This window comes from Capra hircus, chromosome 14 (assembly GCF_001704415.2).
Source record: "Capra hircus breed San Clemente chromosome 14, ASM170441v1, whole genome shotgun sequence".
NCBI classification, from domain to species: domain Eukaryota; kingdom Metazoa; phylum Chordata; class Mammalia; order Artiodactyla; family Bovidae; genus Capra; species Capra hircus.
In genome coordinates, this window is record NC_030821.1 from 16,243,516 (window position 1) to 16,256,526 (window position 13,011).

General features: G+C 45.6%; 1 protein-coding gene across 3 annotated transcripts in view; it reads right to left on the reverse strand.

The window, feature by feature from the left end:
* Positions 1 to 12,678, reverse strand: part of NIPAL2 (NIPA like domain containing 2) — an 83,063-nt gene extending 70,385 nt beyond the window's left edge. For all 3 annotated transcript variants that reach the window (XM_018058278.1, XM_018058279.1, XM_018058276.1), the window contains exon 1: positions 12,469 to 12,678. In XM_018058278.1, coding sequence (XP_017913767.1) covers positions 12,469 to 12,603 — 135 coding nt within the window. In that variant the 5' untranslated portion in view covers positions 12,604 to 12,678. The remainder of the gene's footprint in view (positions 1 to 12,468) is intronic.

A 13,011-nucleotide genomic window follows, 5' to 3' on the forward strand; every position in this document is an offset into this window, starting at 1 on the left:
TAGGCAGAAAAGCCCAACATACTGCCTTCCCATACAATTAAGCGCTGTTACATTTTGTCTTTTACTTGGGAACACATTTACTTACATAATTGTACATCCCTTATCTTAAAAAACTGAGCTCCATTAACGATAAGCCTTACTTAGCTTACTAAGCCACCATGTTTGTTGTTTTTGAGAAATTTAAGTTGTAGTAGAACAAATTTATGGGAAAAATGTAATAAGACATCCTTTGGGAGTTTTTAACACTTTATTAAAAGGAGAACAACAATAGTCAAGAAAGGTGAGATATCACTTAAGGAAATCTTAAACTTGGGTCTATTACAAAACAAATCAATCCTGTTTAACACTGGAAAGGGGATCTTTGAAACAAGGACTGACATGCTGAACACAAAGAATGCTACTGTTTGCATCCAGATCAATATGAGGTCCCATAACTTTCAAATTTTGCAAGAACATATTCTTAATAATAATTTAACAAAACTGGTCATTCTTTGTTGTCATAGAAGCAGGATTGCCGGCTGCCTTTTGCAGGGAAATCCCAGGATGTGTGAGAGGCTTCCTCCCTTGAGCTGGAAAACCTGGGAGCTCACTGAATTACAGCTCTTTCCCCTACACCTGCTTGGGTTTCAAGGGTACATGACTCTTTTGAGAGCAATGCCGGCCTTGAACTTGGGCTGTATTTTGCCAGCTCCATCCTCCTGGAGACTAAACTCCACTGTGTATGTCAGGCCCCAGCCCCTGGGTGAGTTTTTGCCTCAATATAGGGGAGGGATCGTGACTCTGCCTCTTACTGACACGCATCTGCCTGAGACTCCTGCAGCCCTCTCCACCCACCAGACCAGATCTTTCTGACATCAAGGCAGGAATCAAGCGCAGATTTTCTCCTCTGGGACACTGTGACCTGGACACTCCATTGCCTCTAAAGGGCCAGTACTCATAACCAAATAAATTCCCCTAACCCCAAGCTCCCCCTTTCCTGGCAAAATTCTCACATCCCACTGGTCCAGCAACCAGGTCCCAACCCACGTTATGGTCAACCCACCTCTATACCCAAAGAACTCATTGATGGTGACTGCGATTTGGGTCTGCAAGTACAGTTCAGAAGTCTAATAAAATGCTATGCATGTAACTCAGGATTATTCTCGACTTTGTGGCTGTGGCCGCCGCTTGTAAGAGGAGGTCCACTTGCACCTTGTTCACAAAGAACCACTTGTTTCTCCACTGCTGCGGCTCAGGCGGTCACATCCAAAGGCACTTCACACTGTCTCCTCTTCTGCTTTGGCTCTCTTTACTTGCAGTTATGTAACTGTACTATGCTGGTCCTGGAAGCACAACGGAAGCAGTCCATCAGATTGTATAAGCAAGGGCAGCTTCACACCAGTCCTTCCACTGTGATTTTCCAAGTATTTCTAATGCATTCTCATTCTCTGTCTATATCTTTCACACACACACACTGTACATTGTATAATGTACGCCTGTGTGTGTGCACTCTTTGAGACCCTAGGGACTGTAACTCTCCAGGCTCCTCTGTCCATGGGATTCTCCTGGCAAGAATACTGGAGTGGGTTGCCACACCCCCCTCCAGGGGACCTTTCTGCCCAGGGCTCAAACCTGTGCCTCTGTCTCCTGCATTGGCAGGCGGGTTCTTTACCACTAATACCACCTGGGAAGCCCCCGTATAAAGTATGTGCTGTGCTGCGCTTAGTTGCCCAGTCACATCCGATTCTTAGCGACCCCATGGACTGCAGCCCACCAGGCTTCTCTGTCCACGGGGATTCTCCTGGCAAGAATACTGCAGTGGGTTGCCATGCCCTCCTCCAGGGGATCTTTCTGACCCAGGAATCGAACTGGGGTCTCCCACATTGCAGGAGGATTCTTTACCAGCTGAGCTACCGGGAAAGCCCTGGATAATGGATATGTGGTCTAATTGACGTGTATCACACCCCATATATGGCTACAGTTTGAGGACAGAGTCCATGTTCCCGATTTCTCTGGTATTACTGCCCAACGCTCTTGAGAGGGGCTCTCTACTTGTGATTTTTACTAAGTGGAATGTTGGCTGCATTTGGGCCGTCACTGTTGATTAGCTGATCAAACTCAGCGTGGGCTGTAATGATGGAAAAGAGTATCACTGTCTCCCAAATAGCCCCGGAACAATCAGAGCCTTGCAAGTCCAGAGGCTGAAGAGGAAATAAAGACCTCCCAGAATTCACAGGACTGACCTCAACCTTGAATGACATTATTGGCAATGCTGACGTGGCTTCTAGGACTCCGTACAGTGTTGCACTCACATATCACACCTATTTCACTTTAATCCACTAAACTTTTAGGAGGCTCCTCCCTTCTGAAGAGGTGGTTGTTGACAGTAAAGACATCACTAAGCAGGTAGAGGTAAGACTGAGATGCTGCTTTTGCCAGCGGATACCCTCTGACTTTTCTGTCTGCAGAAAGACAAGAGGCTTTTCTAGAAGTCCCTCTTGAGGGAGAGAACATGAGTGGGGGTGGTAAGTTTCGAATTTAGAGATAAGTCACAGCTTAGAGTTGACGCTAAGAAAAATATTTCAGAAATTGATCCTATAACTAAGCTTTTAAGGAGATTACTGCTCTGGTTCACCCACAACGGCAAGGCGGGCTTCACTGCGGTGACTTTGCTGGAGCTGCTCCTCTGAGGCAGGATATAGAAAGTGAAGGTCTCTGATGAGCTGGGGGGAGAGGTGGCTGCCCAAGGAGACAGTGAACCAGAGGAGGAGGACTCCAGCCTACCCAGTGGTCACCGCTGTTAGGACTACGTAGTACCTCTCATCCTGGCTACAGGACCTGTCTTTCATCCAGCCCTTCCCAAGGGCTCATGTTCTTTGGGCCTTGGCAACTGGTTCAGGAAAGGACATGGACCTAACCTCATCCAGTCAGACTAAAGGCAATGGATTATCATTGGTGGAGAAAGTCAAGCTTTCCTTCCTGAAAATGAAAAGGGAGGATGAAGGCTACGGGGGTGAGCCTGCAAAAAGTGGGATCAACAGTCCCGAGGAACAGAAGTGGAGGAGGAGAGGGAGAGCCTGCGTTTGCCATGTGACTGCAGTGTGTGCATCAAGGCTGGTGTGGACCCGGAGTTCTTCCAGCCTTCCACGTCATCCATACTGATTAATTTCCTCTATTATTTAAGCCAGTTAAAGTTAGGTTTCCTGGGACTCACCAACCAAAGCCTCTTAACTTACAAAGCGTTCTTGGTCGGGAAGCCAAGTGCCAAAGCCAGAAGAGAGAACAGACCCCTGTTGCAAGCCACAGAGGTCAGGCGGGGGGCCCAAGTCACTGAAACCATTTGAGAGGTGCTGAGAAGGTGAGGGGGTGGCTTAGGGAACCACAGTGTTGAGGCTGCTGGCAGACCTCAGAATGACCTGCCAAGACCAGGGTGGGTCTCTGAAGGAGGCATGCCAGGACAAATACAATATTTGTTGAGGTGTGGAGCTCATGACTAAACACAAGCTAGCCCGTGTTTACACAAGCCTGTGTTTACTCTGCATCTCCTGACATGTGCCAAAGACGACAAGAGAACACGCTGGGAGTGGCCATGGTCCAGGCCAAGTGACAAGATGACGTAAACGCACAGGTGTGCACATGAGAACTAGGTGGAGGGCAAAGTAGTAAGCCTCCGGGCAATGAAGACTCCAGTGGACCAGGACAGAGTGATAAGAGCTCTGACTTTATGTAAAGTGCAATTCTCCTGGAACAGAGAATCACATCCAAGAGAACAGGGCAGGTTATAAAAGGTGTAAACGGAGTGGAGGAATACTGGACCTTTAGGAAAAAAAAAAAAAAGCCAAAACAAATAAACAAAAACACCCCTAAAATAAACAGCATTTAGGTCTCAATGCTGACACAGCATGAGCTTTCCCAAGCTGGGGTGCTGGTCCTTAGTTGGTTAAACTACCGTCAGCGTCTGGAGATGTCATCACACTTCTGACACCAAATCCTGTCAGCTGTTCCCAGGGCCACACATCCATCCTTCCCCAATCCAGAAGCCTGGAAAGAGGCAGAAGACATGGGGGAAATCCTTGCCTTAGTACACTTGCCTTAGATGACAAGTGTTTCAGCTAAGAAATTACTACAATCAAGAAGTGTTCTGTAATGTGACTATGTCTGGAGAGTGAAGGGGAGGCAAACATCAAATGGAGTGAGGAGGGCAGTGGAGGCAGAGAAATAGTTGGTTCTGGATTAAAGAAAAGAGAGTTGCATCAAATAACTGACAGAATTTCTTATTTCCATTTGCAATGAGTTAAATGCTCAAAATTCTCCAAGCCAGGCTTCAACAGTACATAAACTGTGAACTTCCAGATGTTCAAGCTGGATTTAGAAAAGGTGGAGGAACCAGAGATCAAATTGCCAACATCCATTGGATCATTGAAAAAGCAGGAGAGTTCCAGAAAAACACCTACTTCTGCTTTATTGACTACTCCAAATCCTTTGACTGTGTGCATCACAACAAACTGTGGAAAATTCTTTAAGAGATGGGAAGACCAGACCACCTTACCTGCCTCCTGAGAAACCTGTATGCAGGTCAAGAATCAACAGTTAGAACCAGACATAGAACCACAGACTGGTTCTAAATTGGGAAAAGAGTCCGTCAAGGCTGCATATTGCCACCCTGCTTATGTATCTTACATGCAAAGTACATCATGTGAAATGCCAGGCTGGATGAAGCACAAGCCGGAATTAAGACTGCTGGGAGAAATACCAATAACCTCAGATAGGCAAGTGACACCACCCTTACGGCACAAAGCAAAGAACTAAAGAGCCTCCTGATGAAAGTGAAAGAGGAGAGTGAAAAAGTTGGCTTAAGACTCAACATTCAAAAAATGAAGATCATGGCATCTGGTCCCATCACTTCATGACAAATAGATGGGGAAACAACGAAAACAGTGAGAGTCTTTATTTTGGGGGGCTCCAAAATCACTGCAGATGGTGACTGCAGTCATGAAATTAAAAGATGCTTGCTACTTGGAAGAAAAGCTATGACCAACCTAGACAGCATATTAAAAAGCAGAGACATTACTTTGCCAACAAAGGTCCATCTAGTCAAAGCTATGGTTTTTCCAGTAATCATGTATGGATGTGAAAGTTGGACTATAAAGAAAGCTGAGCACCAAAGAACTGATGTTTTTGAACTGTGGTGTTGGAGAAGACTCTTGAGAGTCCCTTGGACTGCAAAGATATCCAACCAGTCCATTTTAAAGGAATCAGTCCTGAATATTCATTGAAAGGACTGATGCTGAAGCTGAAACTCCAATACTTTTTGCCACCTGATGCAAAGAACTGACTCTTTCCCTGATGCCGGGAAAGATTGAAGGCAGGAAGAGAAGGGGATGACAGAGGATAAGATGGTTGGATGGTGTCACTGACTCGATGGACATGAGTTTGAGTGAGCTCCACAAGTTGGTGATGTACAGGGAAGCTTGGTGTGCTGCAGTCCATGGGGCTGCAAAGAGTCGGACACGACTGAGTGACTGAACTGACTGAAGCTCAATAATGACTAATCATTAGAAATATATATTTTATGATACTTCCTATAACATAGGTTGGCTTAATACTTCTAATAATAGCTAGTTTTAAAAAACAGTTTTGCAGATTACCTTTAATTGGTTGGGCCGGGTCTTAGTTGTCTTTGAGCTGTGGCATGTGAGATCTAGATCCCTGATCAGGGATTGAACCTGGGCCTTGGGAGCAAGAAGTCTTAGCCACTGGACTACCAGGGAAGTCCCTAGCTAGTGTTTATTCTGTGCTTTCTATGTGTCTGGCACTGCTAACTATTTGATATATATTATCTTATTTTATTCCTACATCAACCCTATAAGGTATATAGTGTTATTAGTGTTATTGCTATTACCATTTTGATAAAGAAAGTCAAGATTTGGAAAAATTAAGAAAATTGCCAACACATCTAGTAAAGAGGCCAAGCTTTTTAAAGCACCCTATCCTAGAACAAAAAGGATAGCTTAGGGGAAAGTCATCTTTTCCATAGTAAACTCTCAAATGCCAATTTGAACAATCACCAACACTTTGAAAAGAAATTGTTTAAATAATTCCCCTAAGCAAACAAAATGAATCCAGCGTACCATTTCCCACGCTATCTGAGTAAAACATGCAAGTTGAACAGTCACAGCATTGATAATATTTAAAACATTTTTTTAATTGTAGAATATAATAGATACAGGCAATTGCAAAGAAAATGATACAGATGAATAAATTACTGAAATGAATTGTTATAAGGCAAACACTCTCCTAACAGCATCCAGATCACGAAACAGTAACTGGGTGCCCACCCAAAGCCCTCCCTTTGCTTCATCCCATCACAGCCTCTTCGTACCCCAAGGAAACCCCGGTCTGACTTCATAGTGATCCCTTCCTTCCTTTTGCTTATGGTTTCACCACGGAAGCGTGCTCCCTGAACACCGTGAAGGGAGGCTGTCTTTTTCATCTAATACATCTTCTAGTTGTATTTTAATCTGCAAGGAGAATCTCTATCCTTGCTCTCCCCTTTTTTCCCCCTGTAAAAGTGATTTGCAAAGAAACTGAGCCACATAAACCTGTAAACTGGTGAAGTTTCCCACAGCCTGAACTTAGCTGATTGCATGAATGCAACTTTATAACCAGTTAGTAGGAATCGGCTTCCCTGGTGGCTCAGTGGTAGAGAATTCGCCTGCAATGCAGGAGAAGCAGAAGATACAGGTTCAGTCCCTGGGTTGGGAAAGTCCTCTGGAGGAGGAAATGGCAACCCACTTCAGCATTCTTGCCTGGAGAATCCTGTGGGCAGAGGAACCTGCTGGGCTACAGCCTGTGGGGTCACAAAGAGTGGGAATGACAAGTAGATTTAAATGCAAACATGTGGTGTGACAAATTCACGATAGCATTATGAATCTGTTGCTCAGTTAAGGACCATGGGATGACTATGATGATGATAATGGTTACAAAAGCTTTGATACAGTTGCTTTGAGGTAATTGATTTCTTCCTTCCTCCTTTTTGCTGCCTTATATTGTACATACATCTTGAAGAAAACCTGGTAAAGAGGAAATGCCACATTGGCTATATAAGGAAGGTTAAAAAAACAAAGGTCAATAAGTATAAACAAAATTTAAAAAGAGGCTTTTCTTGGGAAGGAAATGGAAAGGACCAGTAACCTCCACCTCGCCCTTTGGTTATTTGTAAGTTTTGACACTTTTCTGTCTCTAAGAGGCAATCAGATGCAGTGACCAGCAGAAAAGAGATAAATGGTAGCAAAGCAAAATCAATAAAAGGGCACTATAAAACCCAATGTGATTTTTCTTTAGTCCAGCGAGACAAGCCATATTCATTTTCCCTTACCACATTCTTTTCACGCTTTAGTTTCTAAGCAATGGCCTTCAGGCATGGAATAAAAATAGCTCTGCAGTTAAACCTACTTGCTGTAAGATCTGGGGGCAACTGATTTAACACAAATTTCCTTACATGAAGAGTGAGGATAATATGTATCTTACAAGGTTGTTGGGGGGCTCGAATGAGATAATAGCTATAAAGTGTCACATAGCAAATGCATAACAAATGTCAGTCTCTTCCATTCCCCTCTTCCCTGCCAAGATGTATCAATTTTCCTTTAAATATGTTGACTTTAAAAATTCAAGCCATTGAAAATCAAAAGTTCAAACAAAGGACATTAACAAATGTGAATTCTTCATTTCACCCGATGCAGAAGAAACCTTTCTGACAGTATCTTTGCGAATTTAGATATTTAGCAATGTGCATAAACTTAAAGAAACAGCCTCGAAACCTCTCCTTACAATATTTCCCACATTCATCCTTTCCTGTCCAGTCCCTCTACAGCCTTGCTGGATTGGCACTTATTCATTCAACCAGATAACATGAAAAAGACTGTGGGTCTTTCATTCTAAGCATAAGTTTACCAGCAAGGAAAACTGAAGCCCAGTGTGACTTGCCTACACGCACTGAGCTAGTTGACAGCAGAAACTAGACAACAGCCTCTGATGCTTGTTGCAAATTAAATGCCTACAGGGGTCAGTAGGTAAAAGAGAAGACAGCAGGGGTGGGGAGCCCAAGTGGGGAGCACAGATGTTCTGAGCTGTGAGCTCCCCCTCACAGTTATCATGTGGGGAAGAGGGCCAAGTTGCTAGCACTTCTGATGTTTAAAAAGATCATGGAAATTTGAAACCTTACATACTCATTTTTTAAATGTTGGCAATGTATTAAACATTTTTAAACCTCTGTGCAGTTTGACACAAGACACATCTACAGGCTGGATTCGGTCCACAGTTGGCCTGTTTGAGGCTCCTTCACACTGCTAACCCCAATTCAAATGCCTTTCATTTGCTTTGGGAGAAGGAAATGGCAACCCACTCCAGTATTCTTGCCTGGAGAATCCCAGGGACAGAGGAGCCTGATGGGCTGCCGTCTATGGGATCGCACAGAGTCAGACACGTCTGAAGCGACTTAGCAGCAGCAGCAGCAGCAGCATTTGTTTTGATTGCCTCACTCTCTGTTCACAAAAAAACCTTCAATGGCTCCCCACTGTCTACCAGTTAGAGTCCAAACATCTTAACCCGTTGTCCTTCAAGGCAACTCACGTCGATATCTAAGACCTGAAACTGTACTCACACTTTCCGGTCACTGTCAGTTTTCTGCTGCAACCAGAATGGCCACTGACTTCTATTCTATGTACAAAAACGTTCAGAAGGGCACCTGTCCAGACCACGTGGGCTGCTCCTTGGTCTCCAGACTTTCTCCTTTCTTGCAGTGCCTTCCATCTGTGCACTCTCATTAATGAAACTCTGTCTTTAAGTGTCCAGTTCAAATAGCACCTCTCTGGAAAACATCCCTGATGGCCCCTGCGAAAAGCCACCTTGTTCTGAATTCCCAAAGGACTTTATATTCCTCATATGACACTTAAAACATACTGCCTTGCTTTAGAGTTACCTACATAGCTCGTTTCCCCAAGCATCTAATAACAAGAAGGAAGGAAGAATTTGCATCTAAAGACTATGTTGAATATTCCATAGTGCTTTGTACAATGGGGAGTTCAATAATCATCTTAGAAGCATTATCTTTTTATACTGAAAACTTGTGGATCAAACATAAAGAAAATACCTTTGCAGAACTTAATTGCATTTATACTTGTATAGGCAGATGCCTAAGTGATGCAGATTGGACAAAAGCCTTGCTTCCCTGATTCCCTAGAACACTTTCCCCACTGAACTCCCACTTATTACTTGTTTGGGGATTTCTTCCTCTAAAACCACTCACTTCTTTGCCTTAGATGTCACTGATTCTAAGAAGGCACTGTTAAATATTCATCTGTCACCTGAAATGTGTTTCAGGGAAGTTGCTCTTTTTCTGTGAGTAAGGTGGTGCAGGTGGTACAGATGGTGACTGCAGCCATGAAATTAAAAGACGCTTACTCCTTGGAAGAAAAGTTATAACCAACCTAGATAGCATATTCAAAAGCAGAGACATGACTTTGCCAACTAAGGTCCGTCTAGTCAAGGCTATGGTTTTTCCTATGGTCATGTATGGATGTGAGAGTTGGACTGTGAAGAAGGCTGAGTGCTGAAGAATTGATGCTTTTGAACTGTGGTGTTGGAGAAGACTCTTGAGAGTCCCTTGGACTGCAAGGAGATCCAAGCAGTCCATTCTGAAGGAGGTCAGCCCTGGGATTTCTTTGGAAGGAATGATGCTAAAGCTGAAACTCCAGTACTTTGGCCACCTCATAGGAAGAGTTGACTCATTGGAAAAGACTCTGATGCTGGGAGGGATTGGGGGCAGGAGGAGAAGGGAACGACAGAGGATGAGATGGCTGGATGGCATCACTGACTCGATGGATGTGAGTCTGAGTGAACTCCGGGAGTTGGTGATGGACAGGGAGGCCTAGCGTGCTGCGATTCATGGGGTCGAAAAGAGTTGGACACGACTGAGCAACTGAACTGAACTGAACTGAAGGTTAATTTATCAGATCTGATGGTTATCTCTTGAAAAAACACAGAGAGCTGAGCTATCACCGAACAGACACTGTCCAAATATTTCAGTAGTGATAAAATTTATTAAACTCTGGCTATCTAGTAATCAGGGCTTCCCTGGTGGCTTACTCAGTAAAGAATCTGCCAGCAGTGCAGGAGTACTGCTTGCAATGCAGGAGACCGGAGTTCAATCCCTGGGTTGGGAAGATCCCCCGGAGTAGGAAATGGCAACCCAGTCTAGTATTCTCGCCTGGGAAATCCCATGAAGGGAGGAGCTTGGTGGGCTATAGTCCATGGGGTCGCCAGAGTCGGACATGACTTAGCCACTAAACCACCACCCAGTAATCATGGTTAACTTTGAGTGTGGAAGCCCTAAACTTATATCCCTTATTTTGTTTTCTTGAAGCCACTCCCATTTGCAGCTATCTATAATCAATTAGGGCTTCCCTCCTGGCTCAGATAGTAAAGAATCCACCTGCAATGTGGGAGACCTGGGTTCAGTCCCTGGGTTGGGAAGATCCCCTGAAGGAGGGCATGACAACCCACTCCAGTATTCTTGCCTGGAGAATCCCCATGGACAGAGGAACTTGGTGGCTACAGTCCATGGGGTAACAAAGAGTTGGACACGACTGAGAGACTTAAGCATGGTACATAATCAGTTAATGTCCAAAAAGAAAAGAAAAATTAGATTCCATTTTATTTCTACTGGCCTGCTCAGCACAAGAGGCACTCAATAAAATGTTTGCTGAATGAATTTTTAAAAATCAAGTTTTACTTTTGCTTAAAAACAAATGCAATCAATGAAAAGTTAAAATACCACAATCTTATAAGATAGTTTAAATCTGCATAATAATGGGAAAAGTTGATACAGTCTTACCTCAAACTAGCTATGGTTTGGGTGTCAGCTGAGTAGTTTCGATTAGCATATTCCTGATACACTCTTTCTAACCTGTACAAACCTATACTGTCAAAGGCAAGTTAAGCCTTGCAAACATAAAGTTAAGTTTTCACATTTACGTCACATAATAAGCTATGTTTGGTGTCAGAGAGCCAAGACAATCTTGAATTCCAGGAAGCATTAAAGAAAACTAATGTCTACAGAGGTTTCCGCTCTGCAAACAATGTTTTCTCCTGTTTTGGATGATGCCATCTCAGGTCACATTTACTAACTCTTTAATTCCTTTACCAAAAAGACAAAAAATCAGTCAACTTTTGTTGGGACTGTTTCTAGCATTAGCATATTATAATATGTTTTATAACATAAGCTAGCATAAGCATAGTATAACAGATATGCTCAAAGAACTTCCCATGAAAAGCAGTCTTTGTAACTCTTCTTGGTAGAAGGAAGGAGAAATGGAATCTAATAGGCTCAGTGTCCTCTCATTTTTCCTGTTTTAGTATGTTTTGTGGTAAAACACACTCACAGTGACATTCTCTCCTCTGTTGAAAACTAACAAGGTGGTTTTCTGTCTTTATATAAGTAAATTATCTTCTGAGCTAAATTTTTGAAAACAAAATTCTAACATTTCAGAAACTAACATTCAAAACACTTGGCAGCATAAAGGCTTCCAGGTGTTTGATTATTGGTTAAAGCCCTTGATTTAGACCAACAACAGATATTTTATAATTACACTGTTGTAAAATTAAAAGACCTATTGATTTGTTATAGTACAAGAACAAAGTAACACATTATGAAAACAGAAGGGAGCCTGGAATCCACCATACCCAGATCACTTGCTCGTTAGTTTTTTTGAAAGAATATAAGAGGAAGGGCTTTTTCCGCGCCCCCCCCCCCTCCTGCTCTTAAACCAAGCCTGAAATAAATGGGCAGCTCCAATCCCCTTTGATCTTGTTAAATGTGTGTTTCCAGCGTACATGGGCGTTGTTGAGGCTGACGACGTTTTCCCACTGGGCCGGTGAGCAAGCAGAGAGTCTGGCAACTGCAACCTGAGAATGTCACCGTTCCTTGTGAGGAAATGGAAGGAGCTGAGCTGACACACTGGGGACACACACACACACACACACACACACACACACACACACACACACACAGAGTCACGCTCAGAGCATCTGCACAGAGGTGCTATCTGGTGGCTTTCAACCAGTTCTCTGATTCTGAGAATACAGTGTCACTCATGTTTTTAACTGTAAAATGATCCTGGGGGCGAATACGGGTGGAGGAGGTTTGCCCCCACACGCCTTAGAGTCCATCTGGGAGAAGAGGGCGGATTCAGGCTGGAGAGGTGGGATGTCTGGGGACACAGAGGCCCAGAACCGCCGGCCTGTGCGACCCACTCCCGGGGGCGGCTGCCCAGGGCTTCCCCGCTCTCCCGAACGCCGGGCAGTGAGGTCCACGTGTGGAAACTGCGTGTCAGCTCCGCCCACGTGGGCAGCCCGGTGTCCTCGGGACCGTCCGGCCGGAGGGCGGCCCCAACCCGGCCCCCACCGGGCGGCGGGGCGGCCGGCCCTTACCTGGTTCCGGCGGTACCACGCGCCCGACAGGGAGCCATTGCCGGCGCCCCGCGCCCCGTACGTGAAGTTCCGAGCCAGCTCGTCCAGGACGGCCGAGGCGGCGGCCCCGGGGTCCCCCGGCGCCGGCGCCGCCATGAGCACTCGCTGCCCGCTCGCCGGGGCTCGGGCTCCGGCCGCCTCCCGGCCCGGCCGCACCCGCCAGACGCCGCGAAGGAGGCGCGCCCTGCGGAGGCCGCGCCCGGGCCGCGCCGGAGCCACTTCCTGCTCGGTGTCCGGGCAAAGCGGGCGCGCCCGGGCCACCTGGTTCCCGCCCCCGCGCGGCGCCAGGTGCCCCGGGGGCCTTCCCGCGCGGCGGCCTCCAGGGGCGGCTCGGCTCGGCCCGCAGCTCCGCGTGGCCTGGCCTGGGCGCGCAGATGCCTCACGACGGGCCCCACTCTGCGCGCAGGGTCGGGATGCGCTCAAGGCCAAAGCGCTTCCAACCCCAGGGGCGCCGAGTCAACACTTAAAACTAAAGTGAACAGGAGTGAAAGGAGACATTCAATT